The 16,026-nt window shown below is 42.8% G+C and overlaps 1 protein-coding gene and 1 long non-coding RNA gene across 4 annotated transcripts in view; one reads left to right on the top strand and one right to left on the bottom strand.

Annotated features, from left to right (window-relative positions):
• The window catches only part of BCR (BCR activator of RhoGEF and GTPase), a 100,807-nt gene extending 88,591 nt beyond the window's left edge, over positions 1-12,216 (top strand). For both annotated transcript variants that reach the window (XM_005503892.4, XM_065033143.1), the window contains exons 18-23: positions 135-244; positions 1,065-1,204; positions 2,679-2,813; positions 3,407-3,512; positions 4,532-4,694; positions 5,447-12,216. In XM_005503892.4, coding sequence (XP_005503949.1) covers positions 135-244; positions 1,065-1,204; positions 2,679-2,813; positions 3,407-3,512; positions 4,532-4,694; positions 5,447-5,536 — 744 coding nt within the window. In that variant the 3' untranslated portion in view covers positions 5,537-12,216. The remainder of the gene's footprint in view (positions 1-134; positions 245-1,064; positions 1,205-2,678; positions 2,814-3,406; positions 3,513-4,531; positions 4,695-5,446) is intronic.
• On the bottom strand, positions 103-15,938 carry LOC110359801 (uncharacterized). 2 transcript variants are annotated; one of them, XR_010466722.1, is made up of 3 exons: positions 15,674-15,938; positions 13,690-13,834; positions 103-7,097 (listed from the first exon to the last, which is right to left on the bottom strand). It is a non-coding gene; the product is annotated as an uncharacterized LOC110359801 (long non-coding RNA). The 2 variants fall into 2 exon arrangements; XR_010466723.1 differs by lacking the exon at positions 103-7,097 and adding an exon at positions 7,797-8,029.
• Between the last annotated feature and the right edge of the window lie 88 nt (positions 15,939-16,026).

Raw genomic sequence — 16,026 nt, 5'->3', positions numbered from 1 at the left:
AAGCCAGAAGTCAGCACTGCTTGTGTGCCTCATTTGTGCTTTATTTCTTTGCTATTCATTGCAGCACTAAAACTAAACAAAACAATGCCAAACGTTAGAAAAGTAACAGCTGTCCTCCTTTATTTTTCATTCAGGTTGAAGTGAAGCTCTCAGTGAAGTTTACCAGTCGGGAGTTTAGCCTGAAAAGGATGCCGTCCCGGAAACAGACTGGGGTGTTTGGGGTCAAGATCGCTATTGTCACTAAGTAAGCTGATGGGTCACTGTTCTCGCTGTTGTTTTTCAGAAAGTCAGCTGGCCAGAGGGTTGTGCCTGGGTTTTACCACGCTGAGAGATCTGTCAGTCCCGTCTGCTGCCCTTGGGTAGCAGCGTAGACGGCTGTGGCTGCTGTACATTCTCCAAGCTTCATTTTCTTGTAGGAAAAAAAACAGCATGCACACAGGCTTTGAAAGCCAGGGTGTTTACCTACAGCAGAACACTCTCTGAGGTCCGGAAATCCCCCTTGCCCCTTCACTCTCTAATTAGCTGACTTGGTCACAAATTTCCAGACCCACTCAGCTGTGATGTTTCCTTTCCATAATCGGAAACGTCCAAATTCTTTGGATCCTGTAAGCATTATTTTAACCCATGATCTTTTGTCATGAATCCTTTGCCAGAAGAAACCTGTTTGTTCCGTTATATAGTTTGGGAATTGTGTTATTTCCTCCCTATGGAATTGCATTATTTGGAAAGCAATGGTGTTGCCATGTTTCCAAGTTCTGTTTGGGAATGCACTGATTACCTGTGCAAAGTCGCAGGCTCTGAGGGCACTGAGATCTAGCCAGAAGCCCAAGTGCTCAGGGCAGTGGCAGCGCAGCCAGAGCCAGGCTGAGACACTCAGAAAAGCCTCTCTGGTGTTTAAAGGAATTTCATAGCTCAGTCTCAACTCCCTGCTCAGGCTTCCTTCCACCCATTCTCCACAAGAGGTTTGCACAGCAAAATGATGGGGTGATTTTAACCAGCCCGGCTGGGGCAACGAGCACTGAGGGCGCAGGCTGTACTGAACTTTTCTGTCTGGCTTTTTTAAGGAGAGAGAGATCGAAGGTGCCTTACATAGTGCGCCAGTGCGTGGAGGAGATAGAGCGGCGTGGCATGGAGGAGGTGGGCATCTACCGTGTCTCTGGGGTTGCAACCGATATCCAGGCTTTGAAAGCTGCCTTTGATGTCAGTAAGTAATTGTGTCTGATGTTTTCTTTTGCACTGGGAGAACCTGCAGGAGCTCCCTGTCAGGTGGCTATGCTATTTTTAACCTCATGTTCCTCCAGAAGCACTAGGAGTGAGAGATTCTCTCACAAGGAGAATCATTTTAACCCTGGCTGCATGTTTTATTAATATTCTTCAACCGCAGATATAACCCAAGATATACAACAGGATGGATCCTTATAGCAAATTGTGTATTTGTTGTTCTTCCCAGCAGTCAGGAAATGGTGGGTTTACCTGCCTTGCCAAACCTTTGCAAGTGGCAGACACCTTCCTCAGGGGAAGCAGCAGCAATCAGAAGCCTTAATTTCCTCGCTGTTGTGAGGCCTCTGAATTAATAGAAGTCCTTGAAATCGAGAATGTTTTGTAAAAGGAAGCCAGCAAAAAAAAAATGTCTAAGGTTGGCTAGGAAGGGTTTTTACAAAACTGCAGTTGGGTGGTCAGGGCTCCTGAGCTCTCGTCTTAACTCTGTGTGCAGATCATAAAATTAGATGGTTTTGAGCAGCTTTGTAAAGCTTTCTTTGATCTTGAGCAGAAAAGGGCTCCTTACTGGTTCTGCATTTAAAAGAATGGCATGGATGTCCCAAAAGGCATCCAAGATCAGGCAGATGAACACCTCCAAATTGCTGAGGTACACAAAGTGAAATTCTGCCCTACTTCCAGCTCCACATGATGGTCCAAGAACTGTCCAAGCCACACTTGAGGTGTCTTTTGATGCAGGCAGTCACGAGGTCTGCACCAGGTGCCCAAATTCACCCGCCCTGCACTTTTCATTCACTTATTTTGTGAAATTTCTTCTTCCTTGTATTTTATTTTCATTCCCCTAAGTTACCAAACAAATAGATTTGTGAATCTTCACTAGTGCCAGTAACGGTGTTTTAAAAAACAACTTTTCTTCTGTGTGTTAAATGCTGTTTTACACTAAGCATCATGAAAGCAGCACTGGCTCTGCCAGTTGGTCTGTTTGTTTTAGGAAAAGGGGGTGGTTTTGTTGTTCTCAATAGTAACAACACTGAAATGTGAGCCCTGAATTGCCTGTGTACTTTAGCTGCATTCAGTGAGGAGTTAGACAGCCTCAGCCTGTTATTCTCGGCTGTTAGAGGCAGGGAATTAGAATAACAATTGTTGTCACCAACAAAAGTTGAAATGCAGATAAATACAGTCAAACAGGGCTTGTTCCAGATCTGGCTGAGGTTGTTGGCACAGCATAACTAACCCTGGGTAGTGAGGTTGCTTCCGCTTGATTTAAAGCTACAAACTGTTTGCAGTCATTTGTGCAGCACTTTACAGTTGTCAGGAGGTGGCTCATTTAATCTGGGGAAACGTAAACAGGAAAACTCTGAGCTATTTGGTCAAAGGATAAACAAAGAGCCAAAGCAAGAAAAAGGATGAATGCAAGGCCAGCAGCTGCTTTACCCGGCTTCCCCTCTTCCCTCTCTCAGACAATAAAGACGTGTCAGTGATGATGAGCGAGATGGATGTCAACGCCATCGCGGGCACCTTGAAGCTGTACTTCCGAGAGCTGCCTGAACCCCTCTTTACAGATGAGCTGTACCCCAACTTTGCTGAGGGCATTGGTAGGTAGTAGCAGAAGTAACCCTTGATAACCAGGTCTGGGTTAAAGATGCTGTTCTGCAGGAGGCTGCTCCTAAAGCAATACAAATAACATATTTATAACGTTGGACAGAAGCCTGGAACAAGCTGCTAGGGAAGCGGAGCTCAGAAATGAGCCCTGGAATGACATATTCTTCCTCTGAGCTTTAATATGGGCAATGAACATACCTTTTTATAAGCCAAAAATGTCCAGATTTCTGAAGGACAGGTTAAGAACACAAGACAACCTACTCGTGTGGGCTGTGCCGGCTGTTTGCCCTGTCAGTCGTCCAGGGAAGGCCTCTTTGTGGGGTGGGGAGGATACACTGTGCAGGGGAAAAACATCAAGGGTCGAAGGTCTGAAAGCACTTGAACTGCTTGAGAGAAAAGGACATACATATCTATGAAACAAAGGAAAGAGATGCTGTGGGGTATTGATGTGCAATTGACCCTCCAGCCTATGAAGGAATTACAGTCTGTTCAGAACCATCTGTATTTGTTGGTTTGGGAAATTATGCAGTCAGTCAAATTCTCATTCACTGCCTATGGTGATGCCTTGTTATTTTCTGTCTTGTAGCACTTTCAGATCCTGTTGCAAAGGAAAGCTGTATGTTGAACCTATTGTTATCGCTTCCAGAACCCAACCTTGTGACATTCCTTTTCCTTTTGGACCATTTAAAAAGGTAATATGTGCATCTTTTAGACATGGATTGGATGTGTTTTGAAAAGAGGAGCTTTTTCCTCGAATTCTGCTGAATCACACAGACGGAGAAGAATTTGCTGTGAATGTTCATCAGATAATTATTGTCTCATACTCACTTAGTGAGGCACTAAATCCCAAATTCCATTCCCACTCATACCAAAAGGATTAGAACTGAAGGAAAGGAGCAACAAAAGTCTCAGGGCTTATCTAGTGCCAATGCAAATTCCTGCTGCAGTATCACTGCAAAACTGCACTTGCATCTGGATACAAAGATCGGGAAAGGTTTTACTATAGATTGTGAAGCTTTGGCCATGTTTAAGGACTAGTGTCCTGTCTCAAAAGGTGTCTACAAACTAGCATTATATATTTTCTTTAAATTCCAGCTTTGCAATTCTGCTAACTGGAGTTGTCAGTTCCTTGCTTAGACTAGTCTTTCTCATCTTGTCTATGTCTTTGTAAATATGGTTGTAACTGAAAAAGTATTTCCATGTGTTTGATATTAATGCAACAAGCTTAATACATGCACAGTGTGTTAATTTACGTACGTCGTTTGTACATACCAGAGACCGTCACTGGCGAGATGAAAGATAATCTTGTGACTGAGGATTAAAATCCAGGAAATCTGAGATTTACTGTTGTTTCTGCTGCAGACTTTTCTGCCCTTGGGTAAATTTTTTAACCTGTGTGTCTCAGTTTCTCATTTATGAAACTGGGATGAAACACGTTTCTTTATTCCTGTCCCACCTCTGCCTGTCCAGACAGTCAGCAGCAGTCCCTTTCCCAAGTCTAAGCCATGTCTGTAGAGCACCTGGAGACTGTGGTTTTGTCAGGTCAAGGTGTTGCTTATATAAAAAGCTCATTTAGGCATGTATGGAGAGAGTGGTCAATGGAATGTATCTAAAACTTTTTACAAAATGAATAAATATGGTTTCTTACTTAAGGACGCTTCCAAACACAGATATTTATAAAGATGTGCCTTGTTCTTGTTTCTTCTCCTAGGGTTGCTGAGAGGGAAAGCATTAACAAGATGTCCCTGCATAATCTCGCAACTGTCTTTGGACCAACGCTGCTCAGACCTTCAGAGAAGGACAGTAAAATCCCTGCTAACCCAACCCAGCCCATCACAATGACCGATAGTTGGTCACTAGAAGTCATGTCCCAGGTAAAATGCTGAATGTGCTGTTGAATCTTTTGAAGAGAGTATCTGGGAAGCTGCAGTTCCCTAGCAAGGCTGGTTCAGCCATCCTTCTGTGTTTTCACGACTTGAGAAACATAAACAACTTTCACCGTTCCACAGACATTTTAGACTGTTTGTAGAACTGTTTATCTTCAGGCAGTTCAGTTTGCATCTGTACTAACACAGCTTTTCATGAGAAGATGTCGGTATGCGTGCAATCCTGCATGTTTCATGTTTGCGCATAGCAAGATGTTTTGAGGGCTGTCTCACAGCGCCATATTGCCAGCCTGGGATAAAAGAACCATTAGTGTTTTCCTGTGATGCTCCTCAACACTTAAGCCACCTTCACTGATGTCTAACAAAATGCTTCGCTAAGTTCAGATTTCTCGGGCCACTGATGCCTTCTGAAGGCGATGCAGAGAATTTGACCATAGGGGCTGTGTTAGGTGGTCGTGCTGGCTGGAACGTTCTTGACTGAGTAATGGCAAATTATAGATCAGAATTTTTCAGCGCAGTGGAACTCCAGCATCACTGCTATACCCTGGAAGCTGAAAAGAGTGTCTCTGGAGCGCTGCAAGTTTTCATATTCCTGCTATTATACACTGTATTAAAACAAATACACAACTTCAAGATTGTTCCTGTGGAGAGAGCTGTAGGCATGTCTGCCAGCTCTCCAATCGGTAGGATGAGAATGAGTTATCAGAGCTTTATTGTTACCTTTTCCTTTCTCTTTCCAGGTTCAAGTTCTTCTGTACTTCCTGCAGCTAGAGACTATCCCTACCCCAGACAGCAAGAGGCAAAGCATTCTCTTCTCCACAGAGGTGTAGGTGCCAGTGATACCAACAGGACACAAAAACTGCTCTTGGCAGAAATCTGCCACACCTGAGGAAAAAAGACAACTGGTGTTTCTTCAGACATTACTGGCCTGTTCCTGTCCTGGGGATTATGACCCTCAGTGCTTCTGCTGTTTGTTAACCAGAGACCACCTGAAGAGAAAGGAGAAAAATCTCTGCTCTTGCTTGGTAGGACCAGAACTGACGTGGAGGTGGAGCTGTGCAGAATCTCCACTAGAAGGAGCAATAGACACTTGAACAAATGCACCACAGAGTGTGGCTATTATTCTTGTTGGGATTATTATTCTTGTTGGGAATGTGACAGAAGGTATTCCTCATTTTATGGATTTATCGTAAAGAAACTTCAAGATTTCTACTGGATCACTTCACAGGATACCCCTTTTTGGGTGAGGGGGAGTTAAAGGATATATCACAACTGTGTCTTTAATAACTGCTGTTTCTAAAGTACTGTTCTAGGCCACAAAAATAGCATTGCTTTGCAAGAGGAGAGAAGGGAAAGGTCTGGGATCTAAGGATTCCCTCCTCAGAAATTGAAGTCTTGATTTGAACAGGGTTCTAAAGAAATGAAACAGTTTTGCATACAACTAGAACTGTTGGTTTGTTTGGGGTTTGGTGGTTTGTTGTTTGTTTTGGTTTTTCTCTCACCCACCCCTTCTCTTGCAAATGTTTGTCCAGCTGGAGGGAAGGAGATGCCCTGCTCTTGCCTCTGTTGCACTCCTGATGGTTTTGGGTTTGGGTTTTTTTTGGGGGGGTTTAAGGGAGCCAGACCCAATGATGTTACACAATAAATAAATAAATATAGAAAATCAAAGAGAGGCAGGAAGGATTAGAGTCAGTTATTCTGTTTCTGATTCCATTGTTTGAATATAAAAGTGGGGCAATATTATCTAGGCAGGATTGCTAAATTCCTTAGACCCCACCAAACTTAATGAAAATTAATTTGGAAGACAGTTAATTCCCAGCACTCCAAAGGAAAGAAGTTATCACTGCAAAAATAATCTCTAGCAGTTTGGCTGGCTGCTTACTCCAAACTTTTATCAGAACACCTTTTTTTTGATACTTGAATTTTTGGAGGCTTTGTACATGGCTTCTACAAGAGTCTTTTTCTGATAGATACAAATACTTGGATAAAATGTGTCAGAATGTACTTTATGGACAATCTAGCAAGTAGCATGCATTGTGTGTTCTCAAGAAATTCCAACCCTCTGTTAAGTAAGAGCAGCGAAGACGTTTCTATGGAACTACCTACAGCCGTACTAAAGGCCGAGCCACATCCCGCTTGGTGCCTCCCTGCCCAGGTCAGCTGCAGCCAGCGGGGTTACACGGGCGGAAAGGGCAGGGGGTTTGTCCAGGGAATTGAAAGTATAGAAAACCTGCTTGCTGGTATCCAGAGCAGCGTGTTCTGGCTGTGAAGCAGTTGTGCCAAACATCTCAGGTGCGTGGGTGTGATTCCATTTTCATAAACTGTTCCAGCCCCCTTTCCTTCCTAGCCAGTTATGCAGCATCCATTTAGTGGCATCCGTCCATCTTCATCCTGGCGAGAAGAACAGTGCAGCCTGAAGACAAGGGAAGGGATCGGCATGGGGAGAGGGGGAGGGACAGGTTTGGAAAGACTGGTAGAGTTGTCACCATTATTTGAGGGGAAACATGACAAAGAAAGCAACCCCTGTTATGCTGAATTTCACATTTTCTGATGGGTGATCTGCAACCTCTCAATGGAAAAAAAAACAACAAAGCCTTTCAAACAAATGAGAAAAAAAAAAGTAAAGGGAAATGATTTTGTAGTCACTGTAATTCTGACTGCTGCATAATATTAGGAATCATTGTACTGTGAAGTTGCAAATTCAAAAAGGAAAAAATATAAATTTTGTGAGTATATCAATATTTTGCATGCTTTGTAAGGATTCTTGTAGGAATTTAATATTGCTTAGTACCCCTCCCTCCTTAGGTTGGGGAGCAAACCTCTTTGTAATGTAATGTACAACTAGAAATTCCTTCTCTCTTGTGTGTATTTCCACTACATTCCAACTTCTGAACCCTTAAGACAGAAAAAGTGTTTTATAGTAGGAGGTGCTTTTTGAGGGGAGGGAGGGAATGAAGGCAAGGAAACTTGAAGGCTTAAGATTTTTTCAATTATTTTTATTTTTTGCCTTTTTGAAGGTAAAAATTAGTCACAATCCTGAAAAACAATGACTTAAGAAAAGTCATGCAGACCAGTAAACCACATTCTATGGTTTTGTTTTGATGTATTTGTTCTCATTTTCCGTAGCGGTTCTATAGCAATGCTTTGACTGCAAGCTGCACGCCTCCCCTTGCCCAGCGGTGGTTGGTGTATCTGAGGCAGTAGCGCTGCTGACGGCGTCCTTTAAAAGGTCACAAACCCCAGCCAAACCTCCCCAGGTGGTTGGGTGACAGCCTTTTCCTTTTGGTGTTTGGAATCTGTGGCTGCTCTTTGCAGTGTTGAAACTGGAAAGCAATACCATAATGACTGTGCCAATTTACTTTTGCCCGACTTTTTAATTTTTATTTATAGAGGAAGTTAATTTTAATATTAAATTACTGATCTATAGTATGTAACCATGAGACAATTGCTTTTGCTTTGGTTACTGTTACAGGTTGTTGCTTTTAGTCTCTCATTACAATGCTCAGTTCTAATGTAACGTTATCTAACATGCAGGCATGTGGATCAGGGAAAAGTTTAATTTAACTTAACCCGTTAATTATTTCTGTTAAGTATGAATATGTTTTCCCCAAAGCTGGTAATTTTGGGCTGGAAAAGATACCGCATCTTATTGCTGATGATGAAATCATGGACTGATTTGAAATACAAGAATTGATTTCTTGAATTTCCTTTAATTCTGCAATTAAGTTTTTTTCAAATAGTCTTATGTTTTCAGAAATTAAGTATTTCCAAAAGGCTTTTATGGTTTTGCCTTTTTTTTTTTACTTTGATATTTTTTAATAAGCCTTATCATACTTAAACAAAAAGGGACTTGCAAAACTTGGCTTTAAGAGAAGGCCTTCTGATTTCTACTCTTACATATTCCCTTGCAAGTTGTGTCAGAAAACTGAACTCTTTCATTTTCTGTATTAAAAAATACAATATAAACAACAGAAGAGCAAACTAGCAACAAGTTACTCTTTCATATGTGCTGGAAGTTTAAGCCCTTTCATTTTGAGTCACCTTTCTAGAAATGTAGCTTTCAGTAAACAGGAATCCGAAATGTTAAAACTTTCAACTAAAGATTTCAGGTTAGGATAGTCTGTATCTGCAGTTTAAGGAAAGGAATAAGCATCAGTTTCCTGGCATTTAGAAACTATTTTAAATTTTTCATGGATTTTTTTTTAATACCGAAAAGGTTTCTAACTCAAATTTTAAAATGTTAGGTAAAGCAAACTATGAGAAAAGGTTTCAAAGATGGACAAGAAATAACAGTTACGAGATCAGTTTCAGCTTTGTGTTCGTGTGTGCTTGGTACTCTGAAAGCAAATTGAAACACATCCATTAAAATGCTGCTGGTGTTCTTTAGTCTTGCACAAGTTTAACAAGTTGAGGTAGTAGCTGAGCTATTTCAGGCTGTATCTTAGTGCTGCTGGTGTTCAGTGGTATCAGCTAAGGGCAAAATCCAGCGGCGGGGTGACTGTTTGCTGATGCCTCAAACAAGGCAAGCGGCACGCACCGTCTGAAGCAGATCTGCAACTTTCTTTGTTAGCCACAAGGTGGTGGAACCACAGAGTATGTTTATGGGAGATGCAGTATTTTTACAGTTTATTCATTTTATCTGTTTAAAAAACCCTGTTGTTCTGGTTGTTATGGTTGTTTATGTTAGTTTTCTACGAGCTTATTTAAACAAATGTACTGTTCTTGAAGGGATACTTGGACCTCCAAATTTGTTTGTCACCCTTGTAACACTGGAAGGTATCACAATGTGTTCATTTATCTTAACATGCCGTTACTTCAAGGATGTATAAAATGTAAATTGACCAACATGGCTTTTAATAATGTTTAAAATCTGATGGCAAAAAACCACAACCCTCTCTGATTCCTTACTGGTTAATCCTTTTGTTTCAGTGCTTAGTCATCTACTGGGATAACAGTATCACACCTGGCATTCTTATTATGGAAATTTTAGTAAGAAATGGGAAATATTTTAAGAGAAACCCCCACCCTTTCTCTTTTTACTTTAATTCAAGAAGACGGGGATGTGTAACAAGAGCAGACCAGTACATTCACACTAGATTTAAGGGCTTTGCTTCTGTTCCTTGAAGAATAAACATCTGAAAGGGCAATTCCTAAGTAGATATGATCAAATTAATCAAAGTCTTGGTATAGTTAGTAAGTCACTTGTTTATTTCCCCTTCCATTTGTAGTCCAGGTATATTTTCTTTATAAACTTTGCTAATGTTGTCATAGTACTGTTATTGGAAAAATAAGTCTGATGCTGTTCGCTTCCTTTAACGTAGGGTACGTGCAGTAGGGTACTGGAGCCTTAGATTGATATTAGCTGTTCTCTGTTCTCAACTAGAATGAAATGAAACGAATGTTGATACGTACTCTATGAAATTTCTCATTGGATAGAATTAGATACGTGGATGCCCTTGCAACCCAGAGAAGATCTAATGAAAGCACTTAGAGTTAATGATTATTCATTAACAAGGTTTTAGGGACGAAAAGTAACACAAATGGGAAAGGGAAGCATAATGAGGAATCACTTGGATCATATGGTTTGGAACTAGAAAGCAGTTCTCATTTCAAACTACAGCAGAAGGCTCATGCCCTTGATAACTGTGAGCAAAGACTGTATTGCTGGTAAAAAAAACCCAAATATTATTATAGGAACACCAGGAATTCAGCTGCTGTGGCCTCCCAGTTCTGATGTGCTGCAACTCCTCTTCCTTGCTACTGAAAATTCACAGTTCAGTGCTTATCACTTGCTCTCTACTTTTCCCCCCCATGTGGCATCAGATAGGGGCAAGAGTCCGTATGTTACTGTAGTTGAAACCCCACTGCAAAGAAGGAAAAAGCCCACAGAACTAGGAAGCTAGACTGTGATCTAAGCTCAAAGAGTCTGCTTCTGGGCTGCAAGGATAAAATGCCACAACGTGCTATAATGATTAAATGGATGAAACAGTAGGACCGCAGCAAGCTTGAGTATATATGTTACCTTGATTCTCCTCCTTCCATGACCATATAGCTAGAGTTAGGCCTTCCAGGTCAAGTGAATACATAAATGGTGTTGCCAAGAATTAGAAAATTATTAACTGACCTAGTTTGCCTCCACTTCTGATTCTCTTTGTGTTACCTTGTCATAGTGGATTCTTGGGAGACGATTGTAAAACATGCAGGTGGACCATGCAAATACTTCCCATGTCATTTATTTCCTGGTCATGTTTGACCTTGCAGTAAGACAGAGCCCTTCTTTTCCAACAGAAACCACTTCATGCCACTCTGTACTGTAGAAACCACCCCACTGGGAGGTTCAGTTTGTAGCAGAGCTATGCCTGGAGAGAACTACAGTATTTCCAGTCTTCTGGTGCAGAATGGACCAGGTACTGGTGCAGCTCTGGGCTCATGTAGGCCTGTTTTGTGAGTTAAGTAAGAGTCTATTTACACTTGTTCAAGCATATTTGGGAATTAATATGCTTATGGAGTCCCCAAGCCTAGCAGAAGTGTTTGCTCCGCTGCTTTGGCTTAATTGCAGTCATGTTCAAATTCTCTTGACAAAAGTGGTTCATCAGAATGGAGGAAACTTGTTTTATTTTCCAGTAGGGCTTTTGTTTGTGTAACTGTTGCAGACTTTTTTCCCCAGTGGTATGATGTTCTGAGAACCCAAGACATTCCACAGAGGAACCATATCTCTGATCTGCAGAATTGTTTTTATGACCAGGCCACGTTAGATCCCTGGGGATGTTTGGGAGGGCAGGCTTGTGTACAAAACTGCTTCCTGCCTGGAAGGAGAACACAGCAGCTTTCTGCAGGTCACCCCAAAGAGGGATCACAATGCGCAGAGCTCACTAGTGAGCAGATGGCCTTGCTGCTTGGATGCTCACATCTCCCCTGGGGCAGCATGAGTGAGGCCCACGGGGCAGTTACAGGAAGAGACTCATCCAGTTCCTTCTCATTGTGTGCCAGTCTGCACAGAACAGCTCAAATTTCCTCCATTCTAGTCCCATTTTGGGAGAAATTGGGACTACGCTAACCCTAGGTATTACACAAGTAGTCAGCTGAAAACTGATCCATATCTAAAAACCATTTCAGCTGTAGTAGGTGTTAATGTAAAACCTGCCATAGCAAAAGTACACGTCTTCTCAACAGCCTCTTCTAATCTCTTCCTTACTGCTGCTCGCAGCCCAAGAGAAATCTTGGTCTGGGCTTCACAGTTACCTATGAAAACTTGCAGAAGCCACTCAGGAATGGTAAAGTCTTTGGGTTCCTGGATAAAACGTACCAACACAGGGAGAGATGTTTCAAGAGCTGAGGTATCAGTACTAACCAAGGCAGCACAAAGAGGGTAAAGAATTGTGTTGGGTGACTGAGAAGCACCACAATGAAACGGTGAATTTAAATATGATCTCATAGCAGGACACTGTGGAATCCTGTTCCTTCTGTGTCTGTCCAGCAAAAAAATAAAAGCCTTCTCTTGCCTATGTAAGTTGTGTAGTTTGTTCTTATCTCTATTATTTCAAGTGTTTATAATCCATGAAGAATTCCAAGGAAGGGAGTTGAGACTATTTATTTAAATATAAATACAATTAAATTATATAATTAGTGCTAAATTATCAGGTGTAGAAGACAAACAACTTGTTACTGTTTGGATAATTTTGGGTTTCATCAGAGTTAATATTGTTGGCATTAACACTACCGTGTTAGGGAGTCAGTTTTTGACATTTTATGCTGCTGTTGCTCGTGCTTCAGTATCTCATAGTGCTCTGTTTTCGGAAAAGAAAATCTAATCCTAATAATTTAACACTGAAAGGTGTTGAAAGTGGACTGCTAAACACCTCTCAGTTCAGCCCCAAAGACAGGGGAAAAGGAAAGGGAAAAAACATGGGAAGAATTGTTATTCTGGATTTTTTTTTTAATTTTCTGAGAAAAGCGGTATGAAAAAGGGATCCAAAAACTGTATTGGGGGGGGTAGGGGTGGGGAGTCTAAGGCATTTGTAGCCTTTCTTTGTACACAATGTTAAATAAAATCTCCTGTATCTATGTTTGTCAGGTTTTTTTGGTCTTATTTAACTAAAAACTAGGCCTATATTAACTAAATGTGTGAATTGCATTAAACTGAGTTTGCTAGAGGTATAGAATTGAACACTGGTGTGTTCACTTAAAAGCTAGAGGTTAGTACAGCATTATTGCTGAATTAAACTAAAACAACTGTAACGTGTAGAAATAGTTTAGATGGAAGGTAAAGAAGTAGCTGGGCAAAATGGTCCATTTTCAGATCTGTGTTACTCCTTTTGTAGGAGCGCTGCCTCAGACCTCGGAACCTCTACACCGCTGTGCAGAGCACTTGAGCTGTAGTTACATATTTGATAAGAAATCAGCTCTGGCCTCTAGTTCTTCAGACATTGCATGAAATTAGCGCCTTCTAGCAGGAACCAATGTAGAATCTGAATCAGTTATTTAAATTAAGTTCTCTTGGTGCTTTAAATCAAATATTAATGTAATTAATATGGTTTTGTTTTAATATAGTCCAAATTTAATATAAAATATAAACCTCTCTATAATAAAAAGATACCTGCTTGAAAGCTCTCTAACTGATTTTCATTCAGTGTGGATCACAAAGATGATGTCTCAATGGCAATATCCAAAGTAGATAAAAAAAAACACCTCGCTCGCCTGGCTAGTGATGCTGTGCTCGATGCAGCCCAGGACACGGTTGGCCCTTTGGGCTGCCAGGGCACACTAGTGACTCCTTTTCAACTTGCCATCAACCCAAACCCCCAGATCTTTCTGTGGGGCTGCTCTCCAGCCTCTCATTCCCCAGTTTGTGCCTATAACCTGGATTACCCGGTCCCAGGTGGACAACCCTGCACTTGCTCTTGTTAAATTTCATAGGGTTGGTCATGTCATACCCCAGGTAAGAGTTCTACCCAGAGCTCTGCTCACACAGCCACGCTCCTACCGTGTCAAGTTCTTCGCCAGACTGGCACTTCTCAGACGATCCTCCCACTTGAAGACCCTAGGTGAGCAACTGTGCCACTGCGGTGACAAGAATCGCAGAGGACAACCTTGTGCAAATTCAGCCAGTATGCGTTTACACTATTTCCCTGTAACGAGAGAGAACAAACAAAACTTAAGGCTGGAGCAGGATGAGAAAGAACATGTGAGTGCATAATAACCATGATGTTCTGTGCAAACTGCTGCACAGTCCCCTACTGAGCAGGTGTTTCTTCATTTTCCAGGCAGCCCTCACGCTGCTTCCTGGGGCTGGGCACAGACTGCCCGGGGGCAGCTGCTCCCCAGAACCCCGCAGGATCCACCCGCCAGGCTGGGGCAGGATCAGCTGTACCTGCCCTGCTCCCTAGGACACTGGTTTGCCCTTTGTTAGAAGTGTCCAATTACGGAGACTCTGTAATCCTTCTGGGCAATCTAACGCAGAATATAACCACAATGAGACAGTTGTTCTTGTGGACAGATGAACCACTCTTGAACACATTACAGGATATAATGCTGCAATATTACGCAGTTTTTTTCAGTGACCTTTTAAGTTCCTGAGCTAGGATACCACTGTCAGCTGGTCCATTAATTCACTGAGCTGAACGAACCATGTTCTGTTTCCTGCTAGAAAACAGAAAGCAGAGCCCCTTGGTGAGCTAACCTGAGAAATACATTGTACAAAACAAATGCAGAAAATTTTCAAATCCCTAATACAGAAGTCATGCTGCTGATTGTCATTGAAATGCCATTTTTTTTTACTGATAAATAACTCTTAAATGCAGTCCAAAGGTAGAAACACAACATTATTTTGTTGAACATACCATGGATCACACAGCGGAGCAACACTGGTGATATTATTGCAAAACAAATATCAGAAATATTACTTAATTATTAAGGAGCCTTTCAATGTCAAACAAGTACAACCATGTCTGTGCGTCAGCCTTCCAGGGGAATCCCTGCCAGCTCAGAACAGGCAGACGGACAGAGAAATGGATGGGGAAGGACATCTAAACAAAATTACTGACTTCATGGGACATGTAAACAGGAAATTTTTCCCACGATGTAAATCAAACTATGTTGTAACATCTGGAAGCATACGTCCTCTCAGTTTTAAAGGGAATTCTGATGAAATATAGGTGTCATTTACTGTGATTTACAATTTTAAAAATTAAATTTTACCCCAGATAAGGAGGGGGCTGTAAATCATGGTTTCTCCCAGCAGTATTGTGAATTCTAGGAAGGAACGTACCTCAAGGGAGAGGCTGCAATGCAATCTTTTACTGAAGCATTTCTTTTGATAAAAGAGCTGAATTGCTGTTGGGAAAGAGGCTTTAACCTGGGGTCTGAACTAAACAGAAACTCTGATGAGGAAACTTTCACAGGGATCAGCACATTTTCTTAGTTACTGCATTCGTAGCACTTTCCAGCCAATGCCTGTAAATACAGACTCTGCTATACCTCCCACTAAAGCACCAACATTGCAATTTGGGTTTATTAACTGCAGTTGCTTGATATTCACGGCAACATTCATATATCCTGCATAACAACGAGCTACAGAACTCAGTGCAGTCTTTCAGGAGCCAGAAGTCTAAAAGCTCGTGTTCACACACAGTTCTTGTAACCTGAGAAGTCAAAGCTGCTCTCCACAACCTTTTAAACTGTATTTACTTTTCGCTCAAATGAAAAGCTATAATTAATCTAATAGTGTACTACGAGGCACAGGGCCAGGTGCAGGAGTCCCGCAGGCCCTCGCTGCCCGGGCTGGGCCGCGGTCCGTGCCGGCTGCTCCCGGTGCCCGGGCTGCGGCCACAGCGGCTCCGCGGCCCCCGCCGCACGGCCACACTCGAGCTTCGCCTCACACCCCCGGCTCCTCTCCTCGAGGTTTCTCTGAAGCTTAAAATGGATTTGTTTCAGAAAATAAATAAATAAATAGACCATTATTTTTTTACCAGAGCAAGACCCAGGCTTTGGGCCGGGGCCGTGGCCAACGCCCCGCCTCACAGTCCCGCCTCAGCCGAAGGGCAGCGCAGCCCCCTCACCCCCGGACCACCAGGGCGGGCCGCGCACCCGCGCCGCCTCGGCGGAGGCTCCCCAGGCACTGCCCCCGCAGGCAGCGCCCGGCGCCGGGGAAGCCCCGACCGGCTACCGCCCCCGCCCCGCGGGCGAAGCCCCGAGCCCCGCCGCCCTGTGGCCCTCAGGTGAGGGTCGTCGCGAGGCGCCTCACCCGGCCACGCCCCCTTCGCGAGGTGGGACGCGCGAGAGCGCATGCGCTGCCCGTGGCCGCGCGCACACCCCCGCCCAT

Source organism: Columba livia, chromosome 17 (genome assembly GCF_036013475.1).
Source record: "Columba livia isolate bColLiv1 breed racing homer chromosome 17, bColLiv1.pat.W.v2, whole genome shotgun sequence".
Classification (NCBI taxonomy): domain Eukaryota; kingdom Metazoa; phylum Chordata; class Aves; order Columbiformes; family Columbidae; genus Columba; species Columba livia.
This window is presented reverse-complemented; position numbering and strand designations above follow the sequence as displayed.